Source organism: Rhinopithecus bieti, unplaced genomic scaffold, assembly GCF_001698545.2.
Source record: "Rhinopithecus bieti isolate Rb0 unplaced genomic scaffold, ASM169854v2 scaffold_33302, whole genome shotgun sequence".
Lineage (NCBI taxonomy): Eukaryota > Metazoa > Chordata > Mammalia > Primates > Cercopithecidae > Rhinopithecus > Rhinopithecus bieti.
The window spans coordinates 610792-628299 of NW_016814366.1; the positions used below are offsets into that span (position 1 = coordinate 610792).

Below are 17508 nucleotides of genomic sequence, written 5' to 3' on the forward strand. Positions count from 1 at the left end.
CTCTTGCCAAAGCCATCTTGAATTGTCTGGATTTGCATAGAAACTCGGCTGACAGCCAGGGCAGATCTTCGCAGGCCTATAAGATTCATCAAAACAACCCCAAGGCCCCCGCACTTCACCAAACCGAAACAAATAATGGCGTCCGGCCATTGAGCTTCACATCCGATGCCCTTAAAAACAACAAAAAGTGATATTCAATTTAAAAGAATTAAAATCTTCTATAATACTTAATATTTAAATGTCAGCTATTATTGATAAGGTAACAATGTTCACCATTCCATGCCTCTTTTGCTCATTTTAAAATAGGGATTAAGTAGCTACTTTTTCAAAAGCTCAAGGTTGAATTTCAAGGGAATAAACAAAATAATGCATGTGAAAAGTGTTCTAAGCCAAGTTTACGAGAAAACAAATACAAGATTTTGTGTTAGTTACTCTTCAAGTCAAAATAGACCAAAATTATATACCAAAATGTTTTTAAAACCTGGCCATCTGAAATGAATATTTTTCCTTTTGTATTATTCTCTTTACTAAAAACATTTGTCTACAATGTAATATAAATATTCATTCTGTATTTAAAATTATTTGTTTCCCATAGTTCTTAGAAAAGTTTTGGACTACACTATGTACAACCTCTGTCCATTTTACATTTCAGTTTAAACAAATTCTGTCTTCAAGTAATTTAAATGTACTGATTTTTAAGTAGAGTATTTCGTATACTAATAGAAACTAATCTAAATATGATTAACCCATTGTTACATGTTTTGATAATTATTTATTTTACCTCATCACAATTAAAGACTAAAACTTGTCTTCCAAGAAGTCCACCTAAAGCCTTTACTGACTCCGTTTTCCCAGTTCCAGCTGGTCCATAAGGATTTCCTCCAAGTCCCATCTTCATAGCTTGAGTGAGAGTTAAGTAGCACTTGTCTGTCAATGGAGTATAAACCAGTTTGGAAGCATTACCCTACATAAGAACAACACAAAGTCAGAGTATTCATGTTCTATTTAACATTTACAAATATTTCTACAGCATGAGATCCTAGTTAAAAGATAAAATACAACAAACAGGTTAAAGTTTTAACACAGAAAATATCCAAAATTTTTTCTAGTGAAAGAAGCTTTCTAAACACAAACTGAAACCAAACTTATTTTCAAGAAAGTATTTCATACTATACTCAGTACATTGTTAGGTTTCAAAATTGTTTCTCAAGCTCTTGTTAATGGCACAAAGATATACTTCTAAGGAAAACAAATCCAAAATTATTATACAGTAATCATCCCATTTCATATTTTAAAATTTCTATAAACTATTTCCTTGACTCTTGTGATATCCACAAATCAGAACTATTTTGGAGATCACAAAGTATAATTAATCTGAAAAATTCTTATGAAATGAATCATTTTAATTTATCAAATAATTCTCAGAGTTTCTACTAAACTGTAGAGAAAACAGACTCCCATTCCAGCTACAATTTACAGTGTGTTTTTCCTCGATTTGGGTAGATAGATTTGGGTCTCAAATACATTTGTTTATTAACAATATTGTAAATATATTTTGATGATCCATTCATTATGATAGAAAAAGGCAGAGGCAACAGCTGGAATTTTTGAGAACATGTTACATTAATTAGGTTATTTGTCTGAAAATTTTTTCATCTTACAAACTAAAAAATATTTAACAAACATTTTAGCATATTTAAAATTACACTAATTTTTGCCTTGTATAAGGAGACACAAACCAAATTGCTTTGACTGAGGTTGTCTATATTCAGTTCTCCTTGGACGAAGATATATTTCAAATTGTATATAAATGCAACTCCAAGTAAAGGTACATTTTTGAGAATTCAGTACAATACGAGCAATATGTTAACTTTTTTGTATATACAATGAAGTTTCACTTTTTTCTTATGTGACACCTTTCTAATTCTGATTAAACAAGACAATAATACTAAAAATATTATGGAAAAATTACTACTTAAATAAAAANAGGTTTATTAACAATATTGTAAATATATTTTGATGATCCATTCATTATGATAGAAAAGGCAGAGGCAACAGCTGGAATTTTGAGAACATGTTACATTAATTAGGTTATTTGTCTGAAAATTTTTTCATCTTACAAACTAAAAAATATTTAACAAACATTTTAGCATATTTAAAATTACACTAATTTTGCCTTGTATAAGGAGACACAAACCAAATTGCTTTGACTGAGGTTGTCTATATTCAGTTCTCCTTGGACGAAGATATATTTCAAATTGTATATAAATGCAACTCCAAGTAAAGGTACATTTTGAGAATTCAGTACAATACGAGCAATATGTTAACTTTTTTGTATATACAATGAAGTTTCACTTTTTTCTTATGTGACACCTTTCTAATTCTGATTAAACAAGACAATAATACTAAAATATTATGGAAAATTACTACTTAAATAAAAAAGTATTTCTACCAATAACAAATTTCCTTTAAAGTAAATAATTTCTAATTGGAAATATAAAACACTGCCACAACTCATACCTGATATTCATAAGTATACTGAAATTCAGAATCCACCATTTGAACACAACACGTATGATCACTTTTCATATAGAATCTAAGTTGTTTTTTCCAGGCCCAGTCCTCAGTTGTATGAACTTGAATCCGGTTTAACTGCTTTACCACATCAATATTATGGATAATGTCAAGAATTAGGGCTTTAAGTTTAAGCTCCAGGATGCCCGATTCTAGGCACAAATAAAAATATTGACAGTTGGAGAAAATGTTAGCCTGTGATTTCTATAATTTATGATTATGTGTACAGGTGAGTTCTCAATGAATTTAAATGGTAATTTCATGACGCATATGAATGGTATAGTAATACAAATCACATAAGCTAAAAAAGTCAAATCTACCGGTAAGTAAGAAATAAGAATTTTGAGTGTAAAAATTAAGATATCAAAATTCCAAGAAAAAGGAGTTTCAGTTTATTCAAAGGAGTAAGCACACTCTACCCCGCTTCTCCCTGTGAATGCAGGCATAAAAACCTGTTGGACAACATACATTGAACCGCTATTTAGAACTCTGAAAAGAGTAGCAGGCAAATTGAGGAAGATCAGAATTAGAAGTGACACCAAATCAGTGGTGGATTTACCATTGTTTTTTTCCCCCCTTCTGGCAACCCTAGGACCATACCCAATGCAGCCAGAAACCCAAGTTGGTGTAGAGAGAGCTCTAGAAGACCACCTATAGCTCAAGCTTTAGAAGGAAAGGGGTCTTCTGCTAGCTATCCCACTGGCAGCTGGGACCCAGAAGTCCCTAAAACTCCAGAGGAGCTGTGATCCCAAGAGAGTAGGCAAACCCAAATTGCACAAAAGTGTGCAAGAAAATAAAGGACATGAACCCCAGCTTTCTGGCCAGAGAAACAAACCAGAAGGCTGAGGGAACCATAAAACGCCGGGAAGATCATGGAGAAGAAGGAGATTGAAAAAATAACCCCATAAACTTCTTTAGGAACTCCTGGACTCATTGCCAAGGTGTGATACATGAATAGATTTCATTCTAATCAGAAACCAAAGACTGAAATTGGCTACTAGGGAACACATGAGGGACAGACTGAAATAGCACTGCAAAGATTTGAAAACAGACTGACACCGGAACCATAACCCACAGAAAGCTGGCTACAACTTGCAGTCTGAATCCAACAGGATCAGTTGCTAAAACAAAAATATCAATATTCTCCCGAGGATTTAAACAAAACCCAAACCCTCATAATATTCAAAATGTCCGTGATATCATCCAAAATTATTCAACATGCAAAGAACCAAGAAAATCTCAATTCACATAAGAAAAGACAATAGGTACCAGTATCTAGATGACGTACACGTTGAGGTTATCTGCAAAAGACTTTAAAGTACTATTATTGCCAGGCAAAGAGGCTCAAGCCTGTAATCCCAACACTCTGGGAGGCCAAGGCAGGAGGACTGCTTGAGCCCAGGAGTTTGAAGCCAGCCCAGGCAACATGGCAAAACCATGTCTCTACAAAAAATACAAAAGTCAGCCAGGCATGGTGGCATGTATCTATAACCCCAGCTACACAGGAGGCTGAGGTGGGAAAACTGCTTGAGCTCAGGAGGTCAAGGCTGCAGTGAGCCACAGTCTCACCACTGCACTCTAGCCTGGATAACAGAGCAAGAACCTGTCCCCACCCTCCAAAAAAAAAAAAAACAAATACTTTAAAGCCTTTTAAAGCCCTATTATAAAAGTGCTCTAAGAAGTAAAAGAAGTAAAAGGTGAAGACTTTTAAAACAAGTGGAAAGACAGAATATCTCAGCAAAGAAATAAAAAATATAAATAAATAGAAATTTTCAAGCTGAAAAATACTAAATTCTTAATTCTTTGAAAATCACTGAATGGACTCAATATTGAAATGGAAATAATAAAGGAAAGAGGCAGTGAACTTGAAGACAGAGCAGTAGAAATTGTGCAGGCTAATAAAGAGAAAAATTAAAAAAAAAAAAAAAAAGGCAGTACCTCAGAGATCTAAGACCATGTCAAAAGGTCTAACATTCATGTCATGAGAAACTCAGAAGCATAGGAGAAAGAATATAATACAGAAAGAATATTTGAAGAAATAAGAGCTAAAAACTTCCCAGATTTTGGTGAAAAACAAATGTACAGATTGAAACTGAGACAACCCCAAATAGAATGAATGCAAAGATGTGTCTATATCACAATCAAACTACTGAAAACTAAAGAATATGATAGTCTTGAATGCTGCCAAAAAAAAGAGTAATGTATTACTTATAGAAGAATAACAATTCAAATGACTGTGGATTCCTCATCAGAAAACATATAGCTCAGATGGAAGCAGAACACTTTAAAAGCTGAGAGAAAAGAATTGTTAACCCAGGATAGCCACTGAAAAATTCTTCAGAAATAAAGGTAAAACAAGACATTCTTGGGTAAAGGAAATCTATGTGAATTCACAGGCAGCACACCTTTTCCAAAAGAAACACTAAAAGAAGTTCTTTAGACAGAAGGAAAATGACACTAGAAGGAAACCTGGAACATCAGGAATAAAGGAAGGGCAACAGAAATGGTCAACAGCTAGGTATATATAAAAGATGGCTGTCCTCCTCTTAAGTTTTCTCAAATATCTTTGATGGTTAAAAGCAAAATTTATAACATAATTTCATGGAGTTTTCAGTGTATGCAGATGTAAAATAGTAACACAACTACAATATTAAAAGGAGAGAATAAAGAAGCCTATAGGGTAGTAAGGTTTTTATATTCTATTTAAATTAGTAAATTACTGATTCAAAGTATATTATAAAAATTTAAGTATATATGTTGTAATTCCTCGAGTAATCACCAACACAGATATATAGTCAAAAACAATAGGTAAATTAGGATAGAATGCCAAAAAATAACCCAAAACCAGGCAGAAAAGGGAATGTTTTTTCCATACCAGTATTCCCTGGATCCTCAGAACTTGTATCAATGTTAGTGTATTGTTCTAACTTATTCACCAGTTGTGTTTCAATCTGATGAAGACTATGATCTTTAATGGCATTTTCTACATCTTCAGTGAATTTAATCTGCTCCGCCAAGCATAAAATCTATTGAATAAAGAAAAAATATATTTTTAAAAGGTGAATTTACTTAGAAATGTTTTATAAATTTAAAGAAAGACACCTTTTTTCAAATTGTCAATTGTATATTGGATATCTCCATCTTAATATCATACTGGAACCTTAAATATTAATAGAGTAATACAGTAGTAGAAAAAGCATTGTATGATGCAGCCAAGCCTACTTCACAGAACTCATTTCATACTATACTACCAGCCTATTTTTTTCTGATCCTATAACCCACTATGTTTATTGCAACCTCAAAGCCTTTGTATTTTCTTCCCCTCTCTTCAGAAATGGCTGCTTTTCAACCAGTAAACTACAAAGATATCAAAGTATGATGCATTCTAATTAGTAAAAGGGCAATCTTTAGCATTTCAAAATAATTTCTTAATATACTACCAAAGGCTACAATAGCAAAATTCCAATATTCTCCTAAATTAAGATCTGCCTTGGCCAGGTGCATTGGCTCACGCCTCTAATCCCAGCACTTTGGAAGGCCGAGGTGGGCGGATCACTTGAGGCCAGGAGTTCGAGACCAGCCTGGTTAACATGGAGAAACCCCGTCTCAACTAAAAAATACAAACATTACCCAGGTATAGTGGCGCATGCCTGTACTCCCAGCTACTTGGGAGGCTGAAGCACAAGAATTGCTTGAGCTGAAAGGCGGAGGTTGCAGTGAGTTAAGATCGCACCACTGCACTCCATATCAGAGCAGGCTAAGCTGCTGTCTTACTCCAACTTAAAACATTCTATAAACATTACATTATCATTCTTTTGTGGAAGAGAAAGCCAATTAGTAACTCATTTCTAAGCAAAGTCATCACCCAAACAAACTTTGTGGTATGAAACTCATCAGCTTCTTTAATCAGGTATATGATGAGGCATTTATGGAGAACCAAATCTGCTTTTGAGAAAAAGACTTTGCTCTTTGATTTTTATATGAAAATGTTGCTTGGCCACCTCCAAGCCTAATCCTAGGCAATACTACTGAATTTCCATATTATGAATGCATATCAATAAACTTAATTTTTTACAGTCAGCTACATAATTTCTGTGAGTGGCTAACAAAAGTTATAGTTTACAGTCTTGGGTTATAAAATCACATTACTATTAAGACAGCTGGATAGGAACTAATATTATTAATTACCTAAAATGTAATGACAACTAGGGGTGCTCTGCAAACATTATGAAATAACCTTCAAAATGACTTGATAATGTAGGTACTTGAAAGTCATGTAAGTAAAGTAAGTGTCAAAATGTTCTACTCAGGATGACTGGCAAAGATTAGTATTTAAACCAAAGTCAGATTCTTTCCACTTTACCACACTGCCTCCTTCCCAGACCAGAAAGTGCCCTCTCTACCATTATTTCAGGTCCATACAAAAAAAGTAACTGAATTATCAGTACATAATAACCAATTATGCGACTCAATCCCCTTATGTAAAACTCTTGAGATCAATATTTACTAGCATTAACTGCTAATAAACTAGAATTCTTTATTTTAGTAATGAACTATTTACATTTTTAGTAGTTCACACTTTTACTTGACTGCTCAAGGGCCTGGAGGTAAGTTGCAGGCTGAAATCCAACAACTTTCTTTAGCCTATTATCTCCCACGATATCCCTGACACAATTGTCATTTCCCTAACCCAAATATTATACAATACTGCTTTTGTAGACTTTTTTATACTGTGTCTTTTATTCTAAGTTGATTTATAAATCCTATCTGGAAGTTGACAGAGTACTAGGAAACATTTTAGTGGTAATAAAGCAGTCTACTCTGGTTCTACAATGGCTTTGATTATTCAGTGATGATTACTTGTATTTTTCTCTAGGAACTTGAGCTTTTTTGAAACTTTTCAGTTTGCCTTAAAATGCTAAAAGATACAAATGGCATATATGAGAAAATGGTTCAGAATGTAAACTGTTCCAAGCTTCCATACAGTAAGAAAATCAACGTAAAAACCTGTTCCAATAGCCACCACATTTTTTTTTTATTTGAAAAGCAAGTAACTTTGAGAGCTGCTGGGTAGATTTTCTGAGACATCATGAAACATCCCAATGTCTACCATCCACAGTCACTAAGAACTAAAGTTCCTGATGACCTACACCTGTAACATTAGTCTGGCGCAACTATTAAACAATGCAGGATGTTTAACACAAGTCTTAGTGCCACATTTTGATATAGACTGATACAAATTTTGTAAGCTAAATATCTAGTACCCAATGTTCAGGGATGAACGCCTATTAACCCTGACCTGCAGCAATCTCTGTAACTCACCATATGACCTCACTCTCACTGTCAATATTACAGTTTAGTGTTGTGACTGTTTCAGATGTACACTAATACCTGCTAAGTTCCTGCCAGCTCCAATGCTTAGATGATCCCATGGGAGGGATGGACGGGTGGGGTACAGCAGTGTTATAGATCCTGTGCCTCTCCATCATGATGGACTAATCATTTGGAACCAGGAAGCTATTAGATGCCTGGTTCCCTTCTCCCCACCCTACTCACCACTGGCCTAGGTTGCTTGGATCTCAATTCATCTCCCACACTTTACAGCTGAAGGAACAGAGACTCAGAAATTAAGCAATTTGTCCGTTAACTGTTAGATAAAGGGAGAAAACAGATGCGATTTATCTGAACCTCCTGGCTCCTAGGTCAGGGATCTTTCCACGTACCATGCCTATGTTCCTTCTACACATAAGCCCCCTTACCTGTGAAGGGAACAGAGATGGGTCAACTGCACCTTGAGAACTTCGCCCAGTAGTAACACATTCCTTCAACAACTGTTCCAAAGTTTTCTTCATTTCCAAGGCCAAATCATTCAACCATGTCTGAAAAAGAAATCGGAAAATAATACCAACAAGACATAAAATAAATATAGAATCTACTGACTAACTCTATGTTTTTATTTCAGGACAGGGTATTATACTTTCCTATTGATCATTACACTCCTAAAATGTGTTATAGGAATATAATTCTTTATTTTCTTCATGAACAGTTTAAATAATTTGGAGAAAACAATTTTTTTCACCTCTTAGGATAATGATGAGTGTGAAAACTTATAAATTTGTGGCTACAACTACCATGACTATATCTACACAAGCCAATATAATATGAGCATTTAAAAATTGACCCATTCGTTTCATCATTATGACGAATCAAACCAGATAGTTTGGTCAATAAATCAGAGTCAAAATGGCTGGCTAAGTGCCCCGGCTCATGCTATCCTGGTGATCTTATATTCATAAAGTTGTAACCACAGGAAGGGATTGCTTCATCAGGATTAAATGTATTATTTGGGGGCTGAGACTGCTTCATCCAACAAAACTAATTTTGTTGCAAAGTGAAAACAATGTATTTTTCCATTCACTTGATTATATATAAAATAATAAAAGTTAAACTGACAATGATCATTGATAGAAACAACAATGAATATGAATCACTTCTTAACCTTAAAATATGTCATTTGTAATAAAAGGCAAAAGCTGCAATCTTAGCCTTTCATCATTGCGTACTTAAATTACTCTGAGTTCCAGTTTTTTTTTTTTTTCAATCTGTAGAGCATTTTCCAGTACTGAAAATAGCATCAAAATTCACTGAAGCTAAAGAGTGAGAATCTGCTTCTCAGTGCATGGCAACAGAGACACCTTCTCTCCTAACAATATAAAGCTTCTATAAAGCTTCTAGAGTTTCAATTTTTCCTTTGCTGGCATACCTGCTCTAGCCCAGTTGCTAAAATTTAAGCTCTGTCTCTCTGTATACATCCAACAAAACTACGAGAGGAAAAACAACAAAACTCTTAACCAAATATGATTAGCAAATCTCCCAGGTTTTCAATCAACTGATTTATGTAATCAATATCCAATAAAATGTTGAAGCCTAACCAGGAATGAACATTTTGCTAGGCTGTATGGACATGCACATGACAAGGCATGGGCCCTGGCTTCCAGTTGGAAGACAATTTGACACTGAAAAATTACAATTCCATGTGATGCAATCTATTGCTAGTTAGTTTTAGCTATATGCCTATAATAGGTCTTTGATCAGTTTACTTCCAGTCCTGCAGAACCAGTTAATCGATAGTTGTTTGCTTACTTGTACACCCAAATTATCTTATACAAATTCATATTTTAAAGAGTAAAGACATCTAAAATTTTTTGAGTACCATGTTCCAAGCACTAAATAGTGTACTGAAAGCCAATTATCTCATTTAATTTTTAATTGAAAGTCTTTGCAACAGTTACAGGTTGAATATCCCTAATCCAAAAATCCAAAATTCAAAATCTTCCAAAATCTAAAACTTTTGAGTTTGACATGATGCTCAAAGGAAACGCTTATTGCAGCATTTTGGATTTTCACATTAGGGATGCTGAACTGACATAATGCAAATATTCCAAAATCCAACAAAATCTGAAATCTGAAATACTTCTGGTCCCAAATACTTTGGATAAGAAATACTCCAACTGTATTGAGATTACCATTTTACTGATTAGAAAATCAACACTCTGGCCGGGCGCGGTGGCTCAAGCCTGTAATCCCAGCACTTTGGGAGGCTGAGACAGGCGGATCACGAGGTCAGGAGATCGAGATCATCCTGGCTAACACAGTGAAACCCCGTCTCTACTAAAATACAAAAAACTAGCCGGGCGAGGTGGCAGCGCCTGTAGTCCCAGCTACCCGGGAGGCTGAGGCAGGAGAATGGCGTGAACCCGGGAGGCGGAGCTTGCAGTGAGCTGAGATCCGGCCACTGCACTCCAGCCTGGGTGACAGAGCGAGACTCCATCTCAAAAAAAAAAAAAAAGAAAATCAACACTCTAAGTCACATAGCTATTCAGTTATGGAGCTAAGATTAACATCTAAGGTTTTTTACTCCAAGGCCAAGGTTCTTTTCAAAATTACATGCTGCCTTCCAAAGACTAAAAAATCTATATTCTTTTTAATATCAAAACACTCTGAAACTAACAAAATAAATCATTTTTTAAGATATCAGCTGAGTTCCCTAAAATACCTAAATTAACCAACTTTACCCTCTAAATTGACTAAATTATTTTAGAAACAAAGTTCATATATAGTTAATTCTTTTGTTTTCATATTTGAAAAGAATTGCTTACCTCTACATTATTTGATAGAAGAACTTTATTTTTAAAAGGTACAACTTCTCCCTCTAAAGATTTCATTGCAATTATATGTTTTGATTCCTCGTCAAAGCAAACACTGTTAATACCTGAAATATAAAAGCAACAATTGAAATGCAAAAAGATTAAAGACACAATTATTAGATACAATATATGTGTGTCAAATAGTGTTAATATATACCCTAAAACATATATAATTGAATTATAATGTATACCACATAATATATAGTGCTCCTAGTATTTAAATGTACTATTGAGGGAAAAAAAAATCACTTTCTGGATCAATATTCTTATCACTCATCTGAAATATTTCTTATCAATATCTAACTATACATGGCATGATTCCCTGTCAAATTTGTGAATGTTTATTTAGATATTTCTTTTTTTTTTTTTTTTTTTTTTTTTTTTTGAGACGGAGTCTCGCTCTGTCGCCCAGGCTGGAGTACAGTGGGCGGATCTCAGCTCACTGCAAGCTCTGCCTCCCAGGTTTACGCCATTCTCCTGCCTCAGCCTCCAGAGTAGCTGGGACTACAGGCACCCGCCACCTCGCCCGGCTAGTTTTGTGTATTTTTTAGTAGAGACGGGGTTTCACCGTGTTAGCCAGGATGGTCTCGATCTCCTGACCTCGTGATCCGCCCGTCTCAGCCTCCCAAAGTGCTGGGATTACAGGCTTGAGCCACCGCGCCCGGCCTTATTTAGATATTTCTATATATGTTTGCTTATTCATTCCTACCATTTTCCAGAAAAAAAAAAATTTAGGCAACCTACTCAACTAGTACGTACCAATCAGTAAGAACTGTCCTAACTCACATTCTTGGGGAGTGAAAATGTTACAACCTCTCTGGAAAATGATTTGGCAGTTTCTGAAAAAGTTAAACATATACTTACTATATGATGTAGCAGTTCCAAAACTAGGTGTTTATCCGATACAAATAAAAATGTATGTCTACAAAAAGACTTATATGATTGTTTACAACAGCGTTATTCATAATAGCCAAAAACTGGAAATAATCCAAATGCCCATGAACAGGTAAATGTGTTGATGGCAAATAAGACTTCCCCCTCCCCCAAATTTGCATATCACTTTATAGTATATAAAAAACTTGAACATACTATGTAATTTTGATCTTCATTAAAAAACTGTATTATTATTTGTAATATAAAGAAGAAAACTAAATTTCAGAGAGGTAATTTGATAACCAATTAATAAACAGTAGAGAGATTGGTTGAATGAAAGGCTTCTGATTCCAAGTGTTTGTTTTACACTACCTCCCATTGCCCAAATCATATTTACAAATATAAGCATCCTAAAGCTTCAGATACACAGGAATTGATAAATAGTTCTGTACAGGACCAGAGAGTAAATATTTTAAGTCTAATGAACCACATGGTCAGTGTCAACTACTCAACACCGCATTCATAGCATGAAAGCAGCTATAGACAACAATACATAAACTACTGTGCAGGATTATGTTTCAACAAAACTTTATTTAAAAAACAACAAGTAGTGAGCCAGATTTGGCCCATGGGTTATATTTTGCTGATCCTTGATTATTAGTTAAAATGATGAAAATTATTTTACTTCATAAATTTAATTTGAAAAATACAGCTCTTTTCTATAGAGCTGTTTGCTCTATAGAAACATGTATTTGCTTGCTCTTTCCAAGCAAATTAAGTATTTTAAGAAAATAATAGTCATTATTTTGGTAATAAGCCTATTCCATTTGCCACTAATAAGTATCCCATTAAAGTGACTCTACAACATCAAAGCATTTGACATTATACTTTTCCCCCATGTAATCTCACCTGTTCCCATAGCTTAACTATTATTTCTATATGGATGACGCCTACATTCTCACCTAGGTCTCTTCACTGACAATAACTGCCTGTGGAGTATCTCCACCTGGATGTCATTCAGGAGATCTTAAACTCAATAAGGAAGGGGCATATTCTCCTTCACTCCAGGCCTTAGAACAGCCTATTCCCACTGCCTGCCTACCTCTTTCTAACTAAGGCCTATACATTCTTCAGATATCACCCTAGATGTCACTTATTCATGATGCCCTAAAACTGAGCTAAATGCCCTCACAGATGGAGCTATAGCACCACATACTTACGTCATTCACCGGAATTGTCACACTGTATTATATTTGTCAACTTACAACCTTGTCTCCCCTATTAAACTGTACGTTCTTTGGGTATAGGAACTGTATTTGGATCTATGAACTGACTACTGTATTCAGTAGTCTACTTAAGAGCATAACATTAGGCCTGACAGACAGTTGAAACTCAATAAATATCTGTTAAATAAATGTTGACTCCTACCAGCAAAAAGTTTCTTAAGGTGAGACTGAATCACTGATGGGTTAGTAGACTGGCCCAATATTTCTAATAAGTCATCATCACCAATAAAATAAAATCTTGGGAATGCTGAGCGTTTTCCTAATAAAATAGAAACAAAAAATAGCTTTTTTTTTCAAATAATTAAGATATCAAGTACTTTACAATTTATGATATTTTTTCTTAAAAAACATGCCTCCAAAAATTCATTTAATGATTTCTGACATCTTTGAAGCTGATCAAGTATTGTTAGTAGAGAATTTCTGATTCCAGCATGAGTAGTTAATGTTGTGACTCTATTGTCTTTCTTGATATCAGTCATTATTGATCTACAAAAGAAAAAAAAAGTATCTTCACATCTATTTTAACAATTTGGGGGGTAAAAAAGGACATTAAGACTTTTTTTTACCTGCTTAAAACAACCTAAAGGTAATACTATTATAACAGTATTATACCTCTAGGAATGTTAAAAATTAATATCACAATACTATTTTTAACTTCCCATATTATAAATTATCTTCTATATTTCATTTGCTAAGCTAATTTTAAGCCCTAATAGAGAGCTTCCAGTGACAGCAAAAGACATCAAATAATTTCTAGAAATATTTAAATAAAATTGTGATAAATGTTAAAAAGGAAAAGTAGTGTTAAAATAAATAAAGAAAGAAAATAAAGTAAAAAGTTAAATAAATAAATAAAGTAAAAAGTTAAAATACTTTTTAGGTATTTTAGCCACTAAAATGGCTAACAGGGCAACCCATAACCTAGGACTTCTTTAAGGAAGTAATTTAAATTGACATGTGGATGAAGAATAAAAAGAAAAAGTGAGCGAGTAGAAGAAGTTTCTGGCAAAGATTCTGGGAAAAAGATAGGTATGTCCGAGAAACTAAAAGCCAGAGTCACTAAAGCAAAATGGAGAGCAGCACAAGAAAAGTATACAGAAATGAACAAGGAGCAGATCATGCTTTATCCCTAGCACGATGGGAAACTATTTTAAAGTTTTATTTACAGGAATAAAAGAAAGTGCTGAACCTGCATCTTTAAACAATTACTCTGGCTGTTGTGTGAAAAACTTATATAAGAGCAAGTCAGAAGGTTAATGTGTATAATCCAAGTGAGAGATACAGAATATTAGAATAGAATAGAAGTACAGATAAACTTCTGTACTGGTGTTTGGTTCAAGATACACTAAGTAGGTTAGAATCAACAAAATTTGGCAACTTAATGTATGTAAAAGTGGAGAAAGAGGGAGATATCAAAGTCATACATCATGTCTCTGCTTTCAACAATTAGGTTGGACCATTTATTGAAATAGGAATCAAAAAGAAAAAAGATTTGTTGGAAAGGAACTGGTAAATTAAGCTCATGAATTCAGTTTTAGCCTACTGTTTGAGCATGTTTGCTAGATTTAGGGCTCAGAGGAGAAATATGGGCTGTACATGTAAGTTGAGGAGACCTAAGCACATAAAAGAGAACTGATGCTGGCAGTGGTTAAGATTACCTGAGAATACAGTGAGAACAAAATCAAAGGCTGAAGACTGGAGAATGATTACATCTAAAGGTTTGGAGACAGCTAAGGACTAGGAACCATGTGTAGAACTAGAGAGACAGTCAGAAAACCAAAAGAGGACAATATCACAAAAGCCAATGGAAGAGACTTTCTAAGAAAGAAGAAATGCTCAACTCTATTAAATCCTAATGAGAGATAAAGTGAAATAAAAAATGAAAAATGCCCTTTGAATTTAAAACAGGAAAGTAATTGGTGATTTTAGGAAGTATGTATTATTAAGTGGAGTAGTAATAACAGAGACCACACCATAATGGTTCAAGAAGTAAATGCTTGAATGAGAAGATCCACTAGAGAAAGCTTCTCAAAAGGATCCTCTAGAGAAAGAGTTTGAATACACAGAGGATACCAATAATGTAAAAGTAATTTGCCTTTATTAAGCACTTCACAATATGAATTTTTTTTAAAAAACTACCATATATGTTTATGTCTTACATCATTGTACTGACCTAAAATCTTCATCAACTCTGTTGAAGCGTGTCTGTTCTTTGGGCAATGCTCCACGACCGAAAATGGGTTCCAAATACACCCACTTTCTCTGAATATGATTTAAATTCTGCAGGTATTCATCTAACTCTGCAAGTTTTCTTTCCCAAATTGATACTTTATCTTCAAATCCTTTATAATAAGGAGAATCCTTCAAGGATTGAAGAAGGCATCTATTATCTCCAACCTGATTTACTATATCTTTCCAGTCTTTAATCAGCTTCATAGTTCGACTTTGGCTGTCTTCATAATCNCCTAAAGGTAATACTATTATAACAGTATTATACCTCTAGGAATGTTAAAATTAATATCACAATACTATTTTAACTTCCCATATTATAAATTATCTTCTATATTTCATTTGCTAAGCTAATTTTAAGCCCTAATAGAGAGCTTCCAGTGACAGCAAAAGACATCAAATAATTTCTAGAAATATTTAAATAAAATTGTGATAAATGTTAAAAGGAAAAGTAGTGTTAAAATAAATAAAGAAAGAAAATAAAGTAAAAGTTAAATAAATAAATAAAGTAAAAGTTAAAATACTTTTAGGTATTTTAGCCACTAAAATGGCTAACAGGGCAACCCATAACCTAGGACTTCTTTAAGGAAGTAATTTAAATTGACATGTGGATGAAGAATAAAAGAAAAGTGAGCGAGTAGAAGAAGTTTCTGGCAAAGATTCTGGGAAAAGATAGGTATGTCCGAGAAACTAAAAGCCAGAGTCACTAAAGCAAAATGGAGAGCAGCACAAGAAAAGTATACAGAAATGAACAAGGAGCAGATCATGCTTTATCCCTAGCACGATGGGAAACTATTTTAAAGTTTTATTTACAGGAATAAAAGAAAGTGCTGAACCTGCATCTTTAAACAATTACTCTGGCTGTTGTGTGAAAACTTATATAAGAGCAAGTCAGAAGGTTAATGTGTATAATCCAAGTGAGAGATACAGAATATTAGAATAGAATAGAAGTACAGATAAACTTCTGTACTGGTGTTTGGTTCAAGATACACTAAGTAGGTTAGAATCAACAAAATTTGGCAACTTAATGTATGTAAAAGTGGAGAAAGAGGGAGATATCAAAGTCATACATCATGTCTCTGCTTTCAACAATTAGGTTGGACCATTTATTGAAATAGGAATCAAAAGAAAAAAGATTTGTTGGAAAGGAACTGGTAAATTAAGCTCATGAATTCAGTTTTAGCCTACTGTTTGAGCATGTTTGCTAGATTTAGGGCTCAGAGGAGAAATATGGGCTGTACATGTAAGTTGAGGAGACCTAAGCACATAAAAGAGAACTGATGCTGGCAGTGGTTAAGATTACCTGAGAATACAGTGAGAACAAAATCAAAGGCTGAAGACTGGAGAATGATTACATCTAAAGGTTTGGAGACAGCTAAGGACTAGGAACCATGTGTAGAACTAGAGAGACAGTCAGAAAACCAAAAGAGGACAATATCACAAAAGCCAATGGAAGAGACTTTCTAAGAAAGAAGAAATGCTCAACTCTATTAAATCCTAATGAGAGATAAAGTGAAATAAAAAATGAAAATGCCCTTTGAATTTAAAACAGGAAAGTAATTGGTGATTTTAGGAAGTATGTATTATTAAGTGGAGTAGTAATAACAGAGACCACACCATAATGGTTCAAGAAGTAAATGCTTGAATGAGAAGATCCACTAGAGAAAGCTTCTCAAAAGGATCCTCTAGAGAAAGAGTTTGAATACACAGAGGATACCAATAATGTAAAAGTAATTTGCCTTTATTAAGCACTTCACAATATGAATTTTTTTTAAAAAACTACCATATATGTTTATGTCTTACATCATTGTACTGACCTAAAATCTTCATCAACTCTGTTGAAGCGTGTCTGTTCTTTGGGCAATGCTCCACGACCGAAAATGGGTTCCAAATACACCCACTTTCTCTGAATATGATTTAAATTCTGCAGGTATTCATCTAACTCTGCAAGTTTTCTTTCCCAAATTGATACTTTATCTTCAAATCCTTTATAATAAGGAGAATCCTTCAAGGATTGAAGAAGGCATCTATTATCTCCAACCTGATTTACTATATCTTTCCAGTCTTTAATCAGCTTCATAGTTCGACTTTGGCTGTCTTCATAATCAATTAACGTAAACACTGCTCCAACTCCCCAAAGATCAAGTTCACGCAAAGCTTCTCTGATTGTAACTTCACCTTGTGCCCGACTATTTAAATCCTATTTAACACAAAATATCCATGTTTATTAGTTCAACATTAATTATCACATAAGTAAATAACAGAAAAGTATTTTATGAAAAATATATTTTATCTGGCTTTTCATCATAAGGCAAAAAAAAAAAAAAAAAAAAAAAAAA

The 17508-nt window shown here is 34.0% G+C and overlaps 1 protein-coding gene across 1 annotated transcript in view; it reads right to left on the minus strand.

Moving 5' to 3' along the window:
- The window catches only part of DYNC2H1 (dynein cytoplasmic 2 heavy chain 1), a 384617-nt gene that overhangs the window by 325433 nt on the left and 41676 nt on the right, over positions 1 to 17508 (minus strand). Inside the window, 9 exon segments of the mRNA XM_017850085.1 lie at positions 54 to 170; positions 782 to 964; positions 2521 to 2726; positions 5450 to 5600; positions 8334 to 8453; positions 10734 to 10846; positions 13083 to 13199; positions 13290 to 13426; positions 16987 to 17369. Of these exon segments, the coding sequence (XP_017705574.1) occupies positions 54 to 170; positions 782 to 964; positions 2521 to 2726; positions 5450 to 5600; positions 8334 to 8453; positions 10734 to 10846; positions 13083 to 13199; positions 13290 to 13426; positions 16987 to 17369 (1527 nt within the window).